The sequence below is a fragment of the Rhodnius prolixus genome, unplaced genomic scaffold (genome assembly GCF_049639745.1).
Source record: "Rhodnius prolixus isolate KJV_2025 unplaced genomic scaffold, Rpr scaffold_9, whole genome shotgun sequence".
Classification (NCBI taxonomy): Eukaryota; Metazoa; Arthropoda; class Insecta; order Hemiptera; family Reduviidae; genus Rhodnius; species Rhodnius prolixus.
This window is the reverse complement of record NW_027411604.1, coordinates 27831672-27855663: the sequence shown is the minus strand read 5'-3', so window position 1 is coordinate 27855663 and position 23992 is coordinate 27831672. Positions and strand designations below refer to the sequence as shown.

Below are 23992 nucleotides of genomic sequence, written 5' to 3'. Positions count from 1 at the left end.
CTGAAAAAAAAAACAGGATAATACAAACTCGATTGACTTCCAGCATTGTAGCTGGAACTATGAGCACATTCAATTATTGGAGGGAGTAATTTACAAATCGGAAAGGAACTAATTAATAAGGTATTGAGCAACAGTGATGTTGTAGGATAATAGGTATTCTTTTTTTCGCAGAAAATTAAATACCACATAATGCTAATAGATTTAGTTTTTATGAGTATAAGAATTAAATTTTTATTTTATAATTAATTCTGGTCGACTAAATCCAACAATGACACTGCTTCTGTAAAATTTCAAGAACAATTAAATGAAAACATCTCGTACTTTAAGAAATTTGTCAAATTGGATATTGCCATAAAAGGTTTTAGGTCAATTTTTTTTCGTTTTTTTTTTTCTTCTTTAAACTATTAAAGAGACTATCGTTAGTTTTAATTACTGCACAAAAATTACCAATTCACAGTCATACTACGCACACAAAAACTTTTTCTTTTTTTTTAAGATAAAAATGAAACTGAACGTGTACAATTATTTTTTTTGTTTTTCGTGTAACATAATGGACCACAACATAAGAAAAATTATACATAAAGTAACAATACAAATAACAACTTGTAACAAAACATGTTTGAGAAATTATTGAAATATACGGTTTTTTTTAAAGATGAGATTAGAGGCAAATATAATAAAATTTACATTATTTTTTTGTTTTTATTAGAACCAACACAGTAATTTTTATAACTATTAATCAGACAAATTATTATTTTTTATTTAATCACTTTAAAAGAAAAAATTAGGTGAAATGGTTCCCAGATTTTTTTTGTTTTTAATCATTATAATACAAGGCACTCATAACACAAAATTTTGAAATCTAAAAGAAAAAATTCTGGTAACGGACTGCAAGATTGGGAACACAATGATACAAATGTCTTTAATATCTGTTAAAATGCTTAAATCAAACCACTTACATGGTTTGAAAATAAAAATAAAAAAATTTACTGCTTTTCAACAATTATTGCTACATAATGAATTTGCCGTGGTTGCTGATTTCTTTACATTAATTTTGAAAAGTTCGAAAGCACGTTTATTTGGCTTTTATCAAATGACCGAAGTAGTCTGCACAAAAATAAACATAGTTTACGATTAATTTTTTAAAAAAAGAACGATTTTAAATCAACATTATTGTTTTTAAATACATCTTCAATTAAGAGCAAACGAAAATACGGATTAGTTGCACGTAGCCGCTTTGCTTTGTTACTGCTTTATCTAGTTTCCGATTTTCTTTCCGTAATTAAAATGCTAAGTTCTCTCTTACACCGATAAGTAACACAGAGACAAACCAAAAGTAAAGCAAGAACAAAATGATTTTATTTCGATGACATTCGCTATAATTTATCAGTATAAATAAATACTACTTATGCTTAGAGACCAAAGTACTCGTATGATACATAACCGAACTAATTCTTTCCTTTTTTTAACCAAATGTATAATGAACAATAGTTTTACGGCAAAAATTCATTGATGTTCTTTTTTCAATGTCACATGATTCTTTACCTTCAACAATTACTTTATTGAAAATTATCTATCTGAGTATTGCACCACTTACAGAGCCTCGTTCTCTCAATTAATGAACTCATAAAGGAGTGGTAAAAGCCCAGAAAATGTTCGAAAAAAAGGTTCTTTTTCTTCTCTTCACAGGGCTTAAGAGTGGACTTGTAAGCTGTAACGTTAGTTGTACAGTCTCAAACTTTTTATAGCCACTATCCACACCAGCCTTTTAAAATGGGAATGCTGTAGAAGTCCGCTGGTTTTAGCGAAAATGCACAAATCGTATCGGTTGTAACGATAAAAGTGAGAACATATAAAGAGACAGCATTGGAAAGAAAGTCAATTTGACGTTCTTAAAAGATAAAAAAGTCTACTTAGGGTAATTTAATTATTTATCTATCTTCTTGACTTGTGCCCGAAATAGAGATTTCAAGATTCTTAGATGCCTATGTATAAAAAAAAAAAAAAAACTTCAAAGGAACTAAAACGCCTGACTATATGACTTTAAAAAAGAAAATGGTTTACAAAACCAACCAACAGACGAGTGAAATATCGAATCAATTTTAGGTGTATCTATTTCCGTTTAGATCTTAAAAAAAGAAAAAAAAGACTTGAAAAATTTGGAAAACTCTCAGTGTAGTGTTGGCAACATTTTTTCTGTAAAGGATGCAATACGTAGATTTACAAGAGGTTAACCCACGTTATAGGATGCAGAATAGAGTAACATAGTCAACCAAGCTGCAACACAATATCTTCAAAACAAAACAAAATTATCCCGACGATCACTAACCGATTGTTTAAAAGTAAAAAATGACGACCATTCATAGCTAAGTGAAATTACAAATTAAGACACTTATAGAAGATAAATAACTAAATATTGTCTTTTTAGAGCAACGAAATTTATAAAATTTAGAATTAGGACTAATTAAACTTGACCTCACATACAGCTTCGAAATCTGGAACATGACAAGTTCAAATCTGTTGGCTTCACTGTGTTTTAGATAAAAAAGGTGCAGAATCTTCGGCGCAATAGGCGAGTACTACATTTGAAGAAAAAGGACTAATACAATATTTAGCTTCTTCAACAGTTTTGCCACAATGCGTTCGACTAGCCATTGTTGTGAAATTTGGGAGCCATGATCTGCCTAAATAAATAAGTCCTGACTGAATTTAAATTTTTAACCAAGCGATTTAGTCGTTCCAGTCTTAGGTGGGAAGAAATGATGTTATTGATGCAGGTGTGTTTGAAGAGGAAGCAGCTTTGAATAGAGATGATCATCGAGTACACCGAGACACAAGTTTTTTTTACCTCACTTAACAACATCAAAGAATAACTCTGAAGCCAGCTTTGGAACTCTCTGACAATATGACAGAAATTAAGAAATGATGTCGATCAATGTTACAAAAGTTTCAGGAGATATTTTAGCAGCATAATTCCAACAGAAATTAAAGGTACTTGTATCATTAAGTCCCAGAGTTGAATATGTTTTTTTTTTCATCTAAAACTTACAAAGAAATTACATGACATAACTGATGGATCAAATTAACAATCAATTTTAAATTCAATTATTTTTATATCTACTTTAAAAGCATTGAGGAAAAAAAATGTCGCTACCAATTGCGCTTCTTTTTAAAATAACTAACACTGTTTTTCTGTCGAATATACACACATGGGCCTTTTTCGCTCCATCAGGAGATGTTTTTGTTTAATTATTGTAACAAAATAAAGCTGTATTGTTTCTTTCTTTTTTTTATTTAAAATTAATTTTAACAAAAATATTTTATTATTATTATTTGAGTCCCCAATCCACTAAATTATTTTAATATTTTACCAGTCCATCTTTTTTTTTAATTGTTTTAAAAAAATACAGAAAAAAACTTGAAGAAATTTGGCCAGTCTTGGATAAAAACTTTTTCCACTATTCAGCACAAACTTTTTTTTAAAAAATTCACAAAAGAAGTCCACTTTTTAACACTCTAAAATGTTTTTAATTTTTTTATTTACGTTTTTAATTACAATTTTATATTTTAACTTTTTTAAGTGTCTCCTGATAAACCATCAAAAAATTCACTAACAATCTTCACAGGTTCACAGTTTTTTGTTTTGTTTTTTTAACTCTTGGAATGAATTTACTTTTTTGACATAAAACTGGAAAACGAAAAAATTACTGTCCCACACCAAAACTCAAATGTTCATTTTTTTAAATCTATCAATTAACCAAAAACTGCACTGATTTTTTAGTTCATTTTTTTCTACAATAATTATTGCTGAAAAGAAAAAATATACAGTTTTTAAGATTAGGTAAACCTAATAATTGTTGGCTACAATATCCCAATATGAAACAAAATAAAATTCGAGATTATGCAGAAAAAATGAAAAATAATAATTACAACATGTGGCTTAAAAGAAAATTAATTAATTCTCCTCTCTCAACAATTATTAAAGAAAAATAATAATAATAGAACAATTTAAAAAAAACACTGCTCCAAAAATTTTAAATTTATATGTGAATTCTTATGTTACGGTAAAATTTCTAACCTAATACTTTTTTTTTTGCTCAATTTGTTTATATATTGGAATTGTTCATCTACGTAAATATATTATGTTACAGATAATTTTTGTTAATACTTTAAAAATCTGTGACCAGACTGGCGATAAATGTTGCGTTCAGTGGTAGAATGTTGCAGAATCACATTTCTTGTAAGGAAATCAGCGCGAATGAGCCCAAAGAAATCAGCTAATATCAAGAGCTGACCTCTTGTTCTTTTTGACCATTCAGTGAAGTAAAGGAAAAATAAATAATCATCTTATCAGTTAAGAGATTTCTTTTAATAACTACTACCATTTAATTCTAACACAAAATTCGATGCGGCTACTTTTATATAAATCTTAACACTGAATTTGTAGACTGTTTCATTTGAAACTTGGTCAAATTAACAAAACATTCATTTTTTTCTTATTTTATGGTGAGTAAGAAAATATTTTTCTGTAAGTTCTGTTTTTTTTTAACCTAGTTATAAAGTGTCTAGTCAATTCCAAAACTCGTTAATGAGAGATTCTTATATAGCTAAACACATCATTTAATGGAACACTTTTACTAGTTGCATGGAAAGTAAAAGATATATTTTGGAATAAAAATTAATTCAAAATAATAACCTTAAAAAACACAAACAATCCTTACTATAAAAAAAAATATGATAATAATTAAAACAAGGAATGTTTCTGGGACTAGCTAAAGAAATGCTTATATTTTCAATCGGGAATACCTCGCCCTATGGATAAGGATTTCTGACAAAGACGGGAGGCAAATAGCAAACTGCTGATATACTGTAAATATAAAAAACATTAGTCCCAATCTAATCAATATCTTTCTAACATTGAAACGCCATATTATAAGTTTACTAATAACTTTCGAAGACTTTAACTAAAGGTTAAATTAAAAAACAATGGAAACATTAATGGTATAGATTACCTTTTTGTCGAACCGAATGAACTGAAGCGCTAGGACAAAAGACTACTGGTTTTAGCAAATCATTTATCGCTTTGTCTTGGTCTGACAAAAAATAATGAATGTTATTAAATGAAAACATTTTTTTTTAAGTACAAATTAAAACCACACTTCTCTCAGTTTTTTGTTGCTATTCCACAATCAAAATTTTGATTTATCTCGTTCGGCTTCATTATTTACTTGATTGTTTCTAGATTATTTTTCGTTATTAAGAAATGTAATTTTTTACTTTTTATCCAGCACATAATTATTTGTTCAACTGCAAAGGTCTCTCATTTTTAAAAAACTCAACTAAAAATTGGTTATTTCATGGGCTTCTTCCAAGGAATTAATCCATAAAAAAAGATCACTAGGAAGAAATTAACAACTTATAAGTTATATTAGGAGTAAAAAGTTTTTTTTAAATAAGGCTTAAGAGGCCACTTCATGTTAAACAACCAATAATTGCATAACATAAAATAACTAAAAAATATTTAGTTTCCTAATAACAAATCATGTAGATTTTCGAATCTATATGTATATGTCAGTTGTAAGGCAATCGAGATAAATCGAAACATCGGTGAGGAATAGTAACAAAAAACTGAGACCAGCATAGTGTGGTTTTAATAAATCCTTTCAAAAAATCAAAATAAAACTGGTCTAACAAAAGACGAAATTTTAAGTGAATAATGAAACAACTTGAAGGCCTTTATTCTTAATCTGAATTAAGTTAATTGCAATCTGGGATGAAAAATGTATCCAATTTTTTTTTTTTATACATCCAATAAATGGTTTTTTATAATCAAATAGAGCAAAATTGTGAATACCACTGCAAAAAATTATTTTAAACATTGATAAGATAATTTAAGAAAACAGCAACATTTTTAAGTTATTGATATCTTGTATTGAATGTTTTGTGCGATTTCTTACCCAATTTTTGTTTTAAGAAAGCGTTTGTAATTAATATAATCAAGTATTTAAACGTTGTAAATACATCAACTTTCCATGGAATTGCAAAAAGCATTGAAATGTTGAAGCAATCCATTTAATGAGCCAATCGCCAAATTGATGTTTATTTAATTATTTTCCTAAAAACTGATTAACAAATCAATAAGAAAAAGCAAAATATTTAACTGACCTTTCACAAATAATTAATAAAAAAAATCTATCAAAAATTCTAAACTCATATGGTTTCTTTTACCAGCAAGAACCGAGAAAATGGATTATATTTGGGCTAAAAAAAGTTCGGCTAATGGGATTCATTTCAAAATCCTTTCTTATCTAAATTTTGTTTCAGATGTGGTAGTTCACGATTATGGTTTTTCACATACAAAAATTAATAATTTAAAAATGTCGCTGAAACAATTTACATATTGTGTTCAGATGTTTATACTCTTTCAATATTAATCTGTACGAATAAAAAGCCTTATTCTGTAGCAGATTTGAGTTAATTGTTTTTAACTCAGTAATAATGTTTTTTAAATGGACACAATACATACATATTTTTTTTATTCAACTTTTATTAAAAGCGCGAAATTGTTTCATTGAAATAAAATGTATATATGCAGAAAGGGCAAAAATATCAAGTAGGCAACACTAACTGTTCCCAAATAATTTCAAGCATTAAACATTGCGTTTTACAATTATTATGTTTTAATTTTCCTCTAAGGTGGGTTATCTTATTATCTACTTATAACAATTTAAATTTTATATATTTTTTTTTTATTATTTTATTTTACTTATAAGAAGCAGTTTCCTTTATTGTTATTTTTCATTTTTTTGTATGGTTTGATGAAATAACCTGAAAAATATCACAATATCTGGTAGTAGAATAATAATGCAAGATAATTAGTTGTAAGGTGACAAAAATAATGTGATAGTAAATCTCATTAGCAACAAATAAGTCACACTGATCTACGCGCTAAGACTTAGTTATTAAAAATCTCTTCCACAAATATCACTTGATCTAAATTGTCCAATCTTCAATCTTCCAAAGTAATTACAGTTTCGTTATTACACAGATTGGAAAAGTAAGCAACAATTTTTATCCTTCCTTTCAGATAATTACAATTCACACATATCCTTGAATTCTTTCAAGTTAGTAAATGAAGGGCTATTGTGTAGCTGGATTCTCGAAGAAAACGCATTAGTGCTTTCAAGTTCTACCCAGAAGGCCTTCTAGCCTAATAAAACTGGCAGGACTGAAAGTGTGGTGCTCTAAACTGGCTAACTATTGGATACCATAATGGATAGGGGCGCGGTGGTGTAGCTTCAAGCTTGTGAAATTTTTTTCACTCTTCACTAACAAAATCAAATTTATTCCAATCATGTAGCTCTTTGAAATTCACAAAATTCCTGATTAAAAGTGCCAATTGTAGCTGAAATATATGACATCAAGTTTTAGAAACACATCCTCTGGCCATTGCCGAACATCTTTTTCCTTACAATTCAAGGCTAGATAAATTAAAAACCAGATTAGTTATGGGCCATTTTATAAATTTTAAAGCTTCTAAAAATATCAATGATTTTAACTATTATAGCTTGCTTTTTCTAAAACATACTGACCAGTTTCCAATTTACATTCATTAACAAATTGTCTTTAAAAAGTGTGCATCTTTTACTCTGGCTATCCAAGATACCCACGCAGACCAAATGATGTAAAATAGAATGAGAGATGTAAAGTGGGTTTTCCCTTTATTTAAAGGCTGTTTCCTGCCATAATTGAGAGGAAAAAATTTAATTAAATTTAACAGCATTACAAGAAAATTGGAAGTATGATTAGTTTTGCAAAACCAATTAATATCGGCGGCTAAATACAAAAAATTACACTATCACTGTTGAAATTTGTAATATTCTTCACTCAATGAACTCTAAAATGAACCTTACTGTATGAATCTCTGAAGATAGATGAAATTAGACCAAGACGGTAAGAAATAAGATAATAATGAAGCTGAAACGTATAAAATCCCCAATATTGTGTTTTCAGGTAATTCTTTTATTTTATGGATTTTAAATTTATATTTATTAAATGACAAATTCATTTTAAAATGACCGGAATGTTATCTAATATATTTTAGCAATTTTATCTAAGTTTTAAAATTTATTTTATTACAAACGCCAACTGATTTTAAACTGACAACATGCCCAAATCCTCAGATATTAGTAAATTTATTTAACTAATTACTAGAATAAAGTAAGTTTATTCTACGAAATTTAAGTGTAATAATGTTCACATTATTTAAATGTTCAGAGAGAAAAAACTTTTACATATGAACTTTAAAAGAATGTATTCTAAAAAAGATGCAAATGTCAAAGCGGTAAGTGAGATTTATTTAGTTGCAAATGAAGAAGCCTATCAGCCATTAGTCACAATATCTACCAAAAAATTCTCTTCTAAAACAGAGAAAAAAACCCTTTGTTTGATTTCTTTTGCACGCTTAAATAATGAAATAATAGTAATTATAGCAATTATAATAAACCCTCAAAATCCAAAATAAACTTTCTTTTTTTTAATAATGAATGAATAGTTGATTAAAAATAAAACTAAGTAAAAATGTATTTACCGTCTAAGGGCTGAGTATAATATAAATATAATATATTAAATATATTTAGGTATAAATTTTTATATTTCTTTAAAAGAAGCAAAAAAAGTGATAACTATAAAATGAAATGGTGACAATACTAATTACTGTATTAAAATAAAAATATTCTGAAAAATTCTACTACCTATGTTAATAATCAAACATCAATGAAGTAATAAACCAAATTAAACTAATTGGATACAGAAATACAGTTGGCAGGAGATTAGATATTAAATATATTTTTTTTTACTTAATTATGCTTTACCAAACTAATAATATTTAAAGATATTTATTATTATTTATTTCTTTATTATTAAACTAACCACTGGACTATTATAATATTTAAAAATGTCAACATTTTACAATTTATTACCAAAAAAATAAAAAATAAATAAATTTATCACCAAAAAAAAAAGATATTAATTAAAATTAGTCAAAAAAGTATTTTTGTTACCACTAAAGAAGAGTGCAATTTTTTCTTTTTATTATTATTTTTTTTTGTAATAAACCAATACTGCATTTCTGTTGTAAGCAGAGTTATTTTTGCAGAGTTTGATAACAGGTTCACTGCTCTATTTTTGTTCTTTTTTTTTATTATTTAATTAGAACATCCAATTTTTCCCCTATTTTCCTTTTCATTCACTAGTTTTTAATTACTCTACCGCCTCGCCCTCCTCTTCCGCTACGCCCTCCATCATGTTCCTAAACAAAATAAAACAAACAAAAATTTAATGAAATAAATTGGACTTATGTTTTTAGAAAGTACTTTAAACAAAAACTATCAATGTTTACAGGAAGAATACTATCACAATAAACAAGGCAAGACCTCAGCCTCAACAAATCTGAATTTTTTCCAGGTCAAGAGAACAGGAAGAGTAATATTTTCTCGCAGATTTTTTGTAGATTGCCAAAGGCTACCTGGGACTGTAACTGCCCTGAAGGAAGGGTGATTCAAATTGAAGAGGAGGTAACTTTGATGGTTAGACCAGTGAAAAGGCTTTAAAAGATTGTTTATGAAACGCCTTATAAGGGATTAATTAATTAATCCTTGCCAAGAGGCCAAAAGATTAGGAAAGTAAAAGACTTAGAACAAAACGAATTATATAAAAATAGTTCATATGTAAACAAAAGAATAAATGTAGGAGCATGGCGATGGTAAGGTTCTCTACAACATTTTGGGACACCCAATAAAGATTCACACAATATGTAACAGAGTTGAGCAAGGGAGTTTTATATTGGGAACAATTCCGTTATATATCCTTAGATATTATATAACTACACTCGCAAATAATTCCTAAGGATTGAAGCCTGCCATCTGAATCCGAACTAATGTCTCTCGCTTTCGTTCAGGCCATAAAGAACAGAGATGTTTGTCTATTAACAGAAGCTGATTAATCAGTTTATTGTAAAACATTTAACTTCAAATATGTTTTATTCTCATACTACTCTTCAGACTCTGAAAAAAAAGTCTGAAACCGATTAAGGATGGAAAAAGCATACGTTCTACGACGTATTTTTATACATAGTGATAATATCCACTACTGCGGTTTTAACCACATTTGCAACAAAAATTATAACTTCAGTTTCAAGAAAAAATACTTGCTATACAGGGTGTCCAGAGTTACATGCTCCACCCACTTTTTTTTTAACGGCGCGAAATTTCGAAAAAATAAAAATCACGTATTTAATCATTTTTAGTCTAGTTTATTTTCAGTGATTGACCCATTTTTTTAAACCCTTGTATCTCGAGATACAGCAACCAACTTTTGTTTTTCAAATGGAACGTTATATTTTTTGTTGCATATTTTTGTAGTATTTGAGCTCCTAAAAAAAAAACAAAAAAAAATTTTTTGAAATCGATTAGGTTTTTCAAAAGTTATGGTAATTTAAAATATCAAAAATAAATTTCAGTTTATTGTCAAAATTACGTTATTTTTTTTAAAGAATCTGTTAAAACTGGGCACAATTAACGGATAGGCAAGCTAAAACTCTGGACTCCCACGCTTTGCTTGTAGCGGCACTTATGTGGCGAAGTCAAGATTTAGGCAGGCTAGAGTTATTCGACGTTTCAAGCCATCGACTGAAGCCATGGGATTAAGGTTACTGTACACTTAATTTTTTAGATATCCCCACAAAAAATAGTCCATTCGGGTCAAGTCCAGAGATCTAGGTGGTCATTGGATGGGACAATGAGTTCCTAAGCACTTTTTGAAAAACCTAACCGATTTCAAAAAAAAATTTTTTGTTTTTTTTTAGGAGCTCAAATACTATAAAAATATGCCAAAAAAAATATAACGTTCCATTTGAAAAAACAAAGTTGGATGCTGTATCTCGAGATACGGGGGTTTAAAAAAATGGGTCTATCACTGAAAATAAACTAGACTAAAAATGATTAAATACGTGTTTTTTATTTTTTCGAAATTTCCCACCGTTTAAATAAAAAGAGCATATAACTCTGGTCACCCTGTATATGCTTCTATGGAAGCCAGAGAATTAAAGAACAAAATAAATGTTTTTGTAAATTACAAAATTGCTCACCTTATGATGTGGAATTGGATGTGAAGACTCTAAGACAGTAGCTTCTTTCTTTGAGTCTTCTTCTTCTTGTCTCCTTTCATAATGTACAAAGTCATCAAAAATTGATGTATTGTGTTTGTAAGAATGCATTACCCGTAACACTTGTTTTCCTTTTTCAAACGGCACTTCCTGTGTATCGCGCGAATTTGTCACAGGTTTATTTTCATTGTTTTCTAAACGTATATGTCTCAACTGTACATTAGGCACATCTTTCACATAAATCCATCTAACTCGAAACTGTCCCTTCCACTTATCTTGCGACCATACCGAACTCGATGCATTATAGTCCACTGCAGATGCCATACGCGCCATACCACAAAAGTGGCCAGAACCGTTCACAGAAAAAAATAAATAAACTACACCGTTTGGTTTTGATTCACGCTCGCGAAATGCTTGGTCCAACCTTTTATTACCATGCTCTGTCGAACACCAGATTTCATATTTTATAGAACGATGTATATCATCTTCGGAATAGGATTTAATGACAAAAAACCGCGCTCCTTTTGCTGATATGTCAAAATCGACTGGATTGTAGTTGTTTTTAATCCTAAGTTCATCTAACACAGGATGCGAAGGTATGGATGACGGAGGCGCCTGCATAATTTGCTGAGGTGGAGGCATCTGGGCAATAGGCTGAAATAATTTAAATTTAATAATAAAGAATTTTTAAACTAACTTGACAATATAGAATCATTTTATAAGTAATGCCTTTATCTGAGAGTTGATAAAAAATATAAAAAATTACTAAATTATTTGAATCATCATTAGGTAATTTTTCTATTGCTAATGTTTAGTCTAAATTTAAATTTCCTAAGTCATTTAATGTAATTTCAGGTGAATGAACTAGAAAATTCTTAAACAGAATTCGTTCGAGTGCACAAGTAAATCTAAAAGCTGATCATCATGATAAATCTTTTACCATGCTTAAACTTCTGTACAATAAACTGAACATTTATTTATGCCAAAATTAATCTAAATACGAAAATATGTTTCCTCATCAAGTTTGACTGAGAAAAATCATTAATCAATTACGTTACAACAACAATAATAATAATAAAAATAATACTACACTAAACATCTTGCGTTAAATGATTCTTATATATAAAAGTGAAGAAATTCATTTTATTTTATTTTTTCAGGCGGGCTTTACGACCAATTACCGAATTAAACTGCACATTGATGGTGACAAATTAAGTTAAACCAGATAAAAATTGCATAATTTTTTTAATCAGATGATGAAAATCTTGAACATTTTTATCTGAACTGATTTCATCTTTACGAAATAAGTGGTTGTATACATTCTTGTAAATTATCATTTAAATGTTTTGTCTTCTTATTTTACAATTGTAATTAAAGGTTCATTTAGTTTATTTTAACAGAGTAAGTTGTATTCATAGTTATGATTTTGGGGAATATCGAGGTGCGGTCATAAATAAAAACAAATTTTTGTTGCTTTATACCAACGTTTCGGTAATTTTACTACCTTCTTCAGGGTATTGTAAAAAAGTTTGTGTAGTTTAATGTTGAGCTACATCATCATAACTGCTGACAGTGGCTCACAGATTACGTTGCTAAGGTCTTATAACATAAAAACAAGAACAACGGAAACAAAAAATTAATTTATGGGGCTTTACAATCTGAAGCTGTTGGCGCGAAGAGCCTTCTCAGCGCGATTCCAACCTCCGAACAGAGTTCTTCTGTTTCATCGTTGGAGTAAGTACTGTTTGACGCTCTAGGGATTTTAATTATTAATGCTTCTTACTATTTTTACTTACTATAGTTACTTCATTTTCTTTCTTAACAAATGTTGTTGTAACACTGGGGGCTGTTGTTGCATTAACGGAAATACAACTTTCAAAAGTCAGCATTACTTTTGGAGAACCTCTAAATAAGGAGATAAGAGTATATCAATTGATAAACAATTACCCAAATGATTTATTATTAGGTAATTACCTGGGGTGGTGGAAGAGGCTGTGGAGGTGGAACGATGGGCACGGGATGTCTATGAGTGGGCGGTGGAGGAAGGTATTGCTGCACTGGTGGAACTGGTGCTGGCGCTCTCACGGGTCCACCCCAGCCTGGCCTGATTGAAGGCGGCGGAGGAACTGCCGTCACTCCGGTGGCCGCGACGGCCGCCATACCTACCGGAGTGGCTCCAGCCATATTTCCACCGCCTCCTCCTCCGCCACCGACTCCTAAGCCAGGGTTGGTGTTGCCTCCACCTTTAACACCTCCCATAGAGCTGCTCCCGTTTTTTCCTTCCCATGTACCTATGTCCATGTTGTGCTTACCAGGTACCATTGGTGGGGGCGGCATTCCTGTACATAAAAAGATACAATTTTTTGGGAATTCTCTTAAAGAAAACTCGCAAACCATTCTTTGCGACATTGCTTTGCTTTAAATATATGTTTGGGAATATCTTATAAAATCTGCAATAGGGTTAATATATGACACTTGCATTCTTCTTATGAGTTTGTCGTTGACTGTAATAAACCGATTTTTTTAAAAAATTAAACGGTTTAAAATGAGAAGTTGGTTTTCCAAACTAATTTAAAGGCGTTAATATGTTTTCTTTACATTTTTGTTTTTTGTATTGATTTAAAACAAATTACTTTAAGAGAAATAATTTACTTTTTTCATTGTTATGGTCAAAAATATAAAATATGCATCTAAAACTACATAAATGTGTAAAACTTAAATTATAAAATGTATCTAATTTGCTTACAGACCACAACTGTCAGAAAAATTCCCACCTACTGCTGCATTCCTTACTTTGTGGGATCCATAAAGCATGTGCAAATTGAATTCAACTTTAACTGTAAGGGTTGAGTGAAGCCGCTGAAATGTTGGCGTGAAAGATGAAAGCTAAGAACTCTACGTGATGAAAGGCACGAAGAAAGGGTATATAGATAGCACTGAATAAATTCACACCAATCATTGATTGGTTTTTCATTTTCAATGTGCAAGTAAAATTTAGAAAATATAAGAATGAAATAAAATAAGCACCTAGCTGAATGAAATAAAATGAATGTAAAAATCAGTAACGTTAATTACCTGGGCCCTTCTTCTTGATTCCTCCAGATCCAATTTGCGGTTGAGGTTTAGCTGGTTGACTTGCTATTGTTGCCCATGTCATTTTCTTAGGTTGACTACCAGTGGACATATCTTTAACTTCTTTAGTTTCAGCTTTTGGATCCGCAAGTCCAAGACCTTGCATACCATGTTCTATACTTTTCAAAGATTCTCCACCTTTAATCAATTAAAAAGAATAAAATCCGCTATGATCATACCAAATTACGATTTATTAAAAAAGATTGATGGCCAACAATTTACAAAAATGAGTAACTAAACAGCAAAACTTTTAGCTTACCAGGGTACATGGGGTCACCTTGACGATAGTATTCATCATAGTGGGGTTTTCTTGACATAGCGGCAGAACTTCCCCAAGTTGAATAATCTCCATTGCCGTGAAAGTAGTTGAACCCTGTGGCAGGTGCGGCTGCCTGGCCAAATGCACCTCCAAACATTCCATCCATACCTGTGCAAATATTTAAGTCTTCACAAAAGATAGAAACAAATCTACAGTGTTTACCTTAAACTTTTTCCCACTCTGCACTAACTAATTTACTTAATTCAAGTTGGTTCACTAAGAAATTTTCAGCCTTAACTAATTTCTATAAATCTTTTTGTCGTTGTTTCCCTGAATTATAATTAACAAGTATCCCATTCATCATGTTTATTCAATTACCGTATAAAGCTCTTCTCAAAGTTAAGATTGCTAAGTTAATAAAAAAAATCACGTTAAAAATATATTCCGAAAAATGTGAAAATTGAAAGGCAGTCCTTTAAAACATACTTTCGATCAACCCTTTGGAAATGCAATTGTAACAGAACTACTTTTTCGAGTTTTATTTCTAGTTTCAAAAACAATCGCCTAGGATTTCATTTGAACTCGGAAATAATTTTTTGTTAGATCTATCTACCATTTTGGTTTGTAACTTTATCTAATGATATAAAGTTTGGTTCTAAAGGACATCATGCTACCTACAACAGTATTGCTCTACTATTAGAATGAACCCGTACAGTAAATAAGTCAACGATCTTAGAAAGAAAAAGTTGGGTAGTACAACAAGCCGGATTAAAGCAGTAAAAATCTTCAAGAACTCAAAAATGTGTCCACGAAGAAAAAAGTACATACCAGTGATAAATAACTGGGTTCTTTTCCTATTTTATTATGAAGAATCTAATAGGTTAGAATAACTGTAAAAGAACTAGACGTGTTCTTTATATGTAAGCATATTCTTACATTAAAACTTACTTTAATTGTATTAAATCACACTTTTAAACGAGATAAAAGAAGAAAAATTAAAAAAATATATACCAAACCAAATAAAATAATATACTTAGTATAATCTGTTTGTTTAATAATCACAATTATAAAAAATAATAAAAACAAACCATAGGAATCATGACTGATTTGACCTCCATATCCGCCTAAGAAAGTCATTGGATCACTATTTGACCAAGTGCCATCTCCCACGCCGAAAGCCTGATAAGGAAAAGATGTTCCATAGTAGTTTGGCATGTACGGATCGGATGCCATTGTTGTAGAAATTGGTGCTGTATAATTCTAAATAAGAATAGAAAAAAAAAGTAATTAATAGGAACAAATATTTTTAATAAGAGAAACAAAACAAATTAATAAGTTCATAAAAATAGTTATAACTAGCTGCTGTCATAAATTTTTATTTCCTACAAACTCTAACAGCTCACTGAATGGTGGGGGGCCAGATTGTCTATAACGAGAGAACACTGCCAGGAAGTGCACTGAAAAATGCCTAATGACTCAGAAGTTTATGCGCCTAATATTATTTTTTTTAAAGTAAAATAAGACAACAATTTGTATAAGAAATTACTTTTATTCAAATGCACACTGTATAAATGCAAATTTCATACTCTTGTTATATTTTAATCGCTGAGCGAAAATTAAAAATTGACATTTACTTTTTTCTTTGAACTTTAGTTGCTTCAAATATTTATCTTTCGTCAGGCGCCACGGTAGCCGAGCGGTTAAGAGGCGAGACCTGCAAAGCTAATATGCATTGTGGTACTGGGTTCGATTCCCGGTCTTGGCCTTGGATTTTATTTAATGGTTAAATGAGAAATAGTAACAATAAGAAATAGTACGTTTGCTATTCGCCTCCGTCCACGACACCTAGTAAATGGTAGTTGGACGTTAAGCCCCGCCTGAAAAAATAGGCGATTACTTTACTTTTTTTTTATTTATCTTTCGAAAAATTCTAGAGTAATTCATCATTCAGATCATGTGTTTAGAAAGAAAAGGTGCTAAGTGAGACTAACCAACTCGTCGAAAGAATTATTTCTGGGTTTGTTTTTCTACTATTTGCAAAAATAAGGCTTATGATTCTACAAGCTTTTTTTTAAATAGGAAAATTGGGTTTTGAAATCTATCTAATTTTATTTCATTTCACTTTGCCGTTACATGACCAACCTAATCACTCACACATGTTAAAAGAAACCTTAAATCTAAACTTCTGCCCTCACTAAATAACATAATCTAAATATTTTTTATTAAAATGCTGGACTAATGCTTACTGTACTGTCCATAAGCAACTTTTCTGTTCTGAAAATCTTCAGAAAGCAGGTATTATCAATTTTTATACATCAAGTGGGCTAAACTATGTATTTTTTTTTAATATTGATAGCAGAGTAAAGATATTTTCGCACTAAATTTATTTATTTTCGCTTCTACTTTATTATTCTATTAGAAGCAAACCTTTGAATTTCATAACGGCACGATATTCCAGTTTTAAAACGTTTACTTTAAGAAAAAAAGCGTTTTTACTTACAAAAAGCGTTATTCAGAAAACTGTCCGTCAAATCAAATAGATGAATTTAGGTTTTATTACACTTTCGGGTACCAATATTATAAAAACAAATTTTCATTGAAAGCAACGAAATCACACACGGCCCTAAATTTTTTTTTTTTTATCTTTCCCTAAAATGAAAAAACCAAAATTCTAAGAGGGGTGACAAATCAATTGATAGGACCAGAGAATTTTCTTAATTTTTCTCCTCCATACATGTACGATTTGTATGATTGAACCTGCGATTTTCCTCATTTTTAAATTAAAACTATTAGACTACCCGGCTGTTGCGGTCGACAAATTGTATGTAACTAGGAGCTTCCCACAAAGACAGAGGTAGAAAAAAGAAAGAATAGGGACAGCATGTTATTTGGCAGCAGAACTGTTATTTCTTTTATTAAACAAAGGCTTTCTTTCAAAACAGGGTAGAGATTTCCATGGTCGTTTTTAACCGTTTCGGCCCAGATTAACTTATTATTCCTGAGGGTCCTGGACTCTTACAAGCGCGCATAGAAAAAAGGGCTGTAAAATAAGCTCTCTTCGATGAATTGAAGTCAAAAGTAGAAGGGTCACATAAGAAACGGTCTAGACTCGATATCAACACAGCACAGTTTTTGTAATAGAACTAATTTTTAGATGGTTCGGCCACCTAATGTAAATGGAAAGCACTCATCACGCAAAAAGAAGCTCAGGAGGAGGAAGAAAACCTCGAAGAAGGCCTAAAGATAATTTGGGAGGAAGGACTTATGGAGAAATTGAACGGAGAAAGAGGAGAGAGCTGATTCAGTACAAGAATAATTGGCTCTTTTGAGAGTGATTCAACTGTTCGGGCGCTACAACAAGATTCAACAAGGATAAGAAGTAGCTAACATTTTAAAGACTACCATTTTTTGTAGGAAACTTAATTCATACAAAATAAATTTAATTTAAGAGAGGATAATACGTCAAGAGCACCAATACTTTTATTAATGAGATACAATGATTCTCATCTAGAACCAAATAATCACATCAATAAAAATTGGTATGATAGATTGCAATACTTTTTTTCATTTAGCATTCTTGATAACAAAAAATTTGAATCAATGAAAAAGAAAAAAATAATAATGAATCTCTGAATGCTCTGTCTGATGGAGAAGTGGTAGGAAGAAATTAGTTGTTTTTTTTTCAAAAAATCAAGCTGAAGTTAAGGATAAACCAAGGTTCTGCTGATTCTAAAATAAGAGAGTTAGTAGGATTGTAATAGCCTTCCCCAAAAGTGAAGTGAAGCTCTTCAGACTGTATGGACGTTCCGGTCCAGAAATCTAGGAAAAGAGAGATTAGAAGGAGAAGAATGAGTAGGAAGATTTGGCTAACTCAACTTTTCTGAGGTACCTGACAATGCAATTTTGTGACAGGAAAATAAAAATTTGAGAATGTAGGTGTAAAAGAAGCTATGGAGATTGCATTTAGACTTAAATGTGAGTAGAGGGAATCAGTAATGGAAATATAGTCTCTTCAAGTGTATGGCAATTAATGTTTTGGTAACAATGCTGAATGTCTGAGTGGCCAATAGTTCGCACAAAATAGGAAGATGGTTAGTCTAAATATCACAACTGTGATTAGGAAGATGGGGAAACAACGTATTACTACTTGCAATAACAAAATGAGTTACTGCTTATAGCAATGTATTACAACAGAGGTCTTAGTTTCATCAACATTAGTTAACTATAGTCTGGAGAAATTGGAGCTCGGTGATATCTGATGAAGCTATAAACTGTAGGACAGGCTGCTTCAGGTGGTCTTAGATGGCTGTGGGGGACAAAAGAGCTACATTGGATTCAGAGCCTTTCAGCACCCTTAATTAGTAATAAAAATGAATAAAATATAAAGTGAATTAAAATGTTTGCCCTAGAAAAATATTGGGTCTTCTCAAAATGTAATAAACGCTACATGAATAATAATAATGATACGTATGTATACCTATGTCAAAATTGATTTTAAATTAAAATTTAACAGCAAATTAGAATTTACAGACTAAATTCATGTAATAAAAGATAAATAAATAACCCGGGCCAGGTTGCAGTCTGTAAAAAAATAGAAGTGAGGTCACGACTACCATTTAAATACTGTTAGTTATTATTAAACAGCTGTTTAACATCAGTATCATGAAAAAACGAGCCAATTTGCATATGATTTTTGTAAATAAACTACAATTCATGCGCTTAATAGAAAGCTTGTCAGTACAGTTTTTTCTTATTCCCTTGGTTAATATAATGAAGAACTACTTTTTTTTTAGTCAACAAAAATAACCTAACATTAGCATTCTCTTCGAAGAATAATTTCACTTACGAAACTGCCCGTTATTAGAATCTTATAATATTAAAACATAAAAATGCTTTAACAATTCACTAAATTGAGAATAAAAGGAGAGATAGGGGGGAAAAAATAAGTGAGCATTTTTGGGATTATGTAGTAAGAAAAGAATCCTAACTGAAGAACTTTAAACCAGTACGAGTAGTTTTCGAAGACGAAAAATTACTAATCTTAAAATAAAAAACATGTCTTCAACAATATCAAAAACATATAAGAAAAAAAAGTCTACAAGAAATTTGACAGAAAAGCAAGTATGACACAATTAAATGCTTCTCTTTATTTAATCCGATTAAGATTCAAATAAACTGTTCAAAAAATAGATAAAGAAATAAAATTTCTATCAGGAATGCTAAATGCTTTAAGATAACTGGAAGGTAATTCACCTGGTGTTGCTGAGCCCTCCATGTATCGAAATCTTCATGTTCACTGACGTGTTCTTTCGGCCCATTCACAACTAACAGAAGGAAGTTTATTACTACAAAAATTAAGGCTTTCCATAAATATTTTTATAAAAGGGACAGATAGAAAAAGATAAAGATTTATATTGGAAAACGAAAGCACCACAAACCAACCCTATAACAGTTAATGGCTGTCAAAACGCAAAAATCTTGACATAACATAATCGTAATGTATTCAAGTCTAAAACATAAATAAAAACATCAATCATATGATTCAGTTCAACCTAGTTATACCCAAATTATATACAAACGTCTTACGATTAAGCAAAACCTATTGTATGAAATGAAAAAGGGAAATATATGGAAGAGATAAGTGACCAAATGTACAATTCAACAGAACATAATGAACTTCATTAAAATGGAATCATAATGAAAACATCTTACCTTGGTTCCCTTGACCTTTCATCCGCTGAATATTGGTGTGATAGTTCATGAAAAAATTAGAAATATAACTTTAACATCTTAAATAATTGCTAATGAAAAGTTACTGCGCCTTGCTAAAGAGCACTACCTGGTCTGTTACGCCTGCTGACATTACCTATTACGAACACCAATTTATGAAACTGGATCAGTCCACTTATTTGAAATACACTAATATCGAATAACACTTATTATTCTACACTTTACAAAAATAAAGCCACCGGCTATAAAATAAGTCCTTAAAAAAAAAAAAAAAAAAAAAAAAACAATTCCCTACTCTAGCAATATGGCGAATATCTTAAGTTTTGTAAATACGCAAGCGCAGGGAACGTCACTTTCCAAAGTTAACCTAGTGAGCAGCTGATGGTACATAACATAGTAATATACAAATTTTTCCTAAACTTAACTGTATGGAATATATTTAGATATTTTTTTGTTAGTGGTGATATTTTATTTGAGTACTTATTTTTGGGAAAAGGGTCGTCTAAGTGTACTTGCTGTAAGTACCTTAATTGATGTGCGATGTTTTGAACGATTTTTTATTTTTGCAGTCCTATTTATGTGATATGTTGGTTTTGTTCAATAAAAATTGACTAGTTTTCTGCTGTTTTTCTTCAGAATTTGAAGTATTTAGAAATAAACCGCGACGCCGGCTGAGAATTTTATTTCCCTGCTCTCACTTTATGATGGTATTTATTTTTGTTGAAATCCTATCAAATTTTCCAATTACGTTTTCATAAATAATACATGTTGTGAGCTCTCCTCAACAGGAAAAACATGTGTCCGTGCGTTCATGGAATATCCCAAAAACAAAAAGTCAGAGACAACTCAATTCTGTATTGGTTCTTTTGCTGCCTTGGTATCAAACAGTAGTTCGTTATTCCTGAAGCAATTTTTTAGTTTTTCGTCGACATTCTCAAAAATTGCTGCAACGATTTCCTTTAAACTTTACCCATCTAAATGCCTAACATTTTTATTTGAAAACTACAACTTCCAATGTCCTTCTGAATTGTTATTTTAGAAAGATACATTTTTGATGCTGAAAGAAAAAGTAATGTTAAAGCATTTCCTAGATATTTGAGGAAAACCATTTAACTCTCGATCGGTTCCCGAAGTAATTACATATTCTCATGGTTTCATTTATTTATTAATAACATTTATTGTAACAACTTTCTGCAAAAAGTTATTTTATTGAGATTTGGAAGCGATCGTTAAGTTCTTAATAGTTCTTAAGAAGTGTGGATGTGATTCTGTCTCTATTTCATCCGAAAAGTTTTAATACATATATACATACATATGTATTTATTTAATTGTTACTTGCTTATAATACAATTGTAGCAAGAGGTTGACCCGAGAATTTGTACCAAAAGAAATGTACATATGAATGTATATTAATATCTGAAATATATTTATTACACCTTATGAATTTAAAAAAAATATATGTTTAAAGTATTTTCAATAAGAATGAAAAATAATTTTTAAATTGTCAAGGAATAACTTGTTATTTTTAATTTTAAGGGACTTTTTTAATTTATCCATTGGCTATTCTGGTTGCATATGGCGACTTTTCTTTACTAGTGTACTTGTACAGCCATTTGTACGTGTGGCGTGACATAATGTGAGTAAAGAGCATATAATGTGCATGTATAAATATGTTTTTGCATTATTAATTTTAAAGATTTAACATTAACGGTTAATTTTTAGTTTTAGGTACTCGGTGTGATTAAGAAAAAAAAGAAAAGAAAATGGTAGCACAAAAGAAACAGGTAAGCCTACAGACCACGTGTTATAATACTGCTAACTATAAAAACATCTTATTTTTCTGTGATTCATTACCAATTAATCAAAAATCAATTTAAAGCTACATATATCACTTTTGTTGAAAATTATTTAGTTTCTTTTAAACATTCGAAAGACTGAACTTTTGAAATTTATTCATACTTACGTATAGGTACAATTTTATTTTTTCTTTCAAAAAATTTTTTTTTACCTACTATGGGACATGGGGTGAAATAAAAGGTTAAATTATTTTTTGGTTTGGAGTAATACCGAAAAGGAAAATCACATGAATTTGCGTGAATGATGATACTGGCAGTTGATAGGAAGTGCCGACTGATACCTAATGATTATTACAACTCGCTGATTTGCAAATTCATGTTATATTTATTTTATTCAGCTTTAAAATATGCAGAGCGTAAGTTTAGACAAATTTATTATTGTAATATTATTTGTGTGTTGCAGAAAAAAGCTTTAGAAAGCATAAACTCACGTTTAGCCCTCGTAATGAAGTCAGGAAAGTATGTATTAGGGTTTAAGCAGACACTTAAAACTTTGAGGCAAGGAAAGGCAAGGCTAATCATCATTGCTAAGAATACTCCATCATTGAGGTGAGGCTGAGATATAAGAATCCTTAAGATTCTTATTGAGTAGTCTCAAATATTTTGTTTTATTATGATCATAACGCACTGATCTGTTTCATTAACCTCAGATCCGTGAGTATCTTTATATATTCATATATAAAGTAGTTTTATGTCTTCCACTGCAAGTGATGTACGCATATATCTCGTCCACTTAGTGTTCGCGTATTTAGTAATAAATAAGTATGCTTGATCGATGTTTGTGGCATTATTACTTTTTGCTAGTCTTTTTAACAGCAGAAATGAAGTGAAAATTTTTCTCGTGCGTCCTATCTCCATTAATTTTCAAAGCTAATATTTTCTCTTTTGATTTAATAAGTTATACAGAATGTCTTAAATAGTTTGGTCCTTTCTAAATATCGACGAAGTAACCTTCGTCAAACCTATTAGTCATTTAAGGGAAACACTATTAAATGTTACATAACTTTTCTGCTTGGAATACTTCACAGTTTCAAAGTTTAGGGGTATATATTATATATCTCGTAATGACTGGGGAATTTGGGCATTGACATTTTTTGATTGAAATAATTTTAACTTTCAATTTTTAAGTAATTGAAGGACATTATGAAGAAAATTGGTTAAATTATTATTTTGAGCCGAACTAAGATGCGCGTGTAAATTGAGTTTGGCCCTGCAGAGTTAAACTGTTGATTACTTGGTTAACAAAGGTGCCAATTGTTAAGCAGCTCCATGAAACGAAATTTTTGACATCTATTTGTCCAGCTCAACAAAAAAAAATAAAATGTGCGTACATCATAAGCAGTACTTATACCAATGATGAAACCGATAATTTGATAGGAAAGGCCGGCTGATTGTAGTGATTATAAAGCTAATCTGAAACTATTATAAGTGCTTTAAAATATTAAAAGTACATATACTCTGAGTGTTATTGAATACATTTTTATTTTAGGAGGTCGGAGATAGAGTACTACGCGATGTTAGCTAAAACTGGAGTCCATCATTATTCTGGTAATAACACTGAATTGGGCACAGCCTGTGGAAAATATTTCAGGGTATGCACACTGTCCATTACTGATCCGGGTGACTCCGATATTATCAGATCTATTCCATCGGAAGGAGGACAGCAATAATTTTTTTTTTTTACTGTGAAGACATATTGTTTTTATAATAAATAAATAAATAAAAAAGAGTTATGTTTTCTATCCGTTTCTCTGCAACAACCCAATTAGTCAAGTCAAATTTACATGAATTTTTTGCTCCCAAAAAACTGACATTTCCTTGCATTGACATTACAGTCTTAAATATCGATTT

At 30.3% G+C, this 23992-nt stretch overlaps 2 protein-coding genes across 3 annotated transcripts; one reads left to right on the top strand and one right to left on the bottom strand.

Annotated features, from left to right (window-relative positions):
- Positions 1 to 200: 200 nt before the first annotated feature.
- On the bottom strand, positions 201 to 20566 carry Ythdf (YTH domain-containing family protein). Of its 2 annotated transcripts, XM_074127701.1 has the most exons (9): positions 20395 to 20566; positions 20268 to 20292; positions 19809 to 19879; positions 15644 to 15815; positions 14556 to 14723; positions 14240 to 14434; positions 13139 to 13503; positions 11147 to 11818; positions 201 to 9310 (listed from the first exon to the last, which is right to left on the bottom strand). In XM_074127701.1, the coding sequence occupies exons 1-9, from the start codon at positions 20416 to 20418 to the stop codon at positions 9251 to 9253; spliced, it is 1752 nt and encodes a 583-aa protein (XP_073983802.1). In that variant the 5' UTR covers positions 20419 to 20566; the 3' UTR covers positions 201 to 9250. The 2 variants fall into 2 exon arrangements, with proteins under 2 accessions (XP_073983802.1, XP_073983803.1); XM_074127702.1 differs by lacking the exon at positions 19809 to 19879 and having other exon boundaries at positions 20268 to 20515.
- A 94-nt stretch (positions 20567 to 20660) lies between these two features.
- On the top strand, positions 20661 to 23870 carry RpL30 (ribosomal protein L30). Its single transcript, XM_074127715.1, has 5 exons — positions 20661 to 20802; positions 21822 to 21921; positions 22008 to 22069; positions 22545 to 22690; positions 23631 to 23870. Exons 3-5 carry the CDS (start codon positions 22049 to 22051, stop codon positions 23809 to 23811), a joined length of 348 nt encoding a protein of 115 aa, XP_073983816.1. The 5' UTR covers positions 20661 to 20802; positions 21822 to 21921; positions 22008 to 22048; the 3' UTR covers positions 23812 to 23870.
- The last annotated feature ends 122 nt before the right edge of the window (positions 23871 to 23992 follow it).

Bases quoted from the DNA above. Each gene is read 5' to 3' on its own strand.
- Ythdf (XM_074127701.1), bottom strand. From the start codon at position 20,418: ATGTCAGCAGGCGTAACAGACCAG. The intron at 14,724-15,643 runs GTTTGTTTTTAT...ATATTTGCACAG, and splicing joins AATCAGTCATGATTCCTATG to GTATGGATGGAATGTTTGGA. The intron at 9,311-11,146 runs GTGAGCAATTTT...TATTTTGTTTAG, and splicing joins ATCCAATTCCACATCATAAG to GAACATGATGGAGGGCGTAG.
- RpL30 (XM_074127715.1), top strand. From the start codon at position 22,049: ATGGTAGCACAAAAGAAACAG. The intron at 22,070-22,544 runs GTAAGCCTACAG...TGTGTGTTGCAG, and splicing joins TGGTAGCACAAAAGAAACAG to AAAAAAGCTTTAGAAAGCAT. The intron at 22,691-23,630 runs GTGAGGCTGAGA...TTTTTATTTTAG, and splicing joins AAGAATACTCCATCATTGAG to GAGGTCGGAGATAGAGTACT.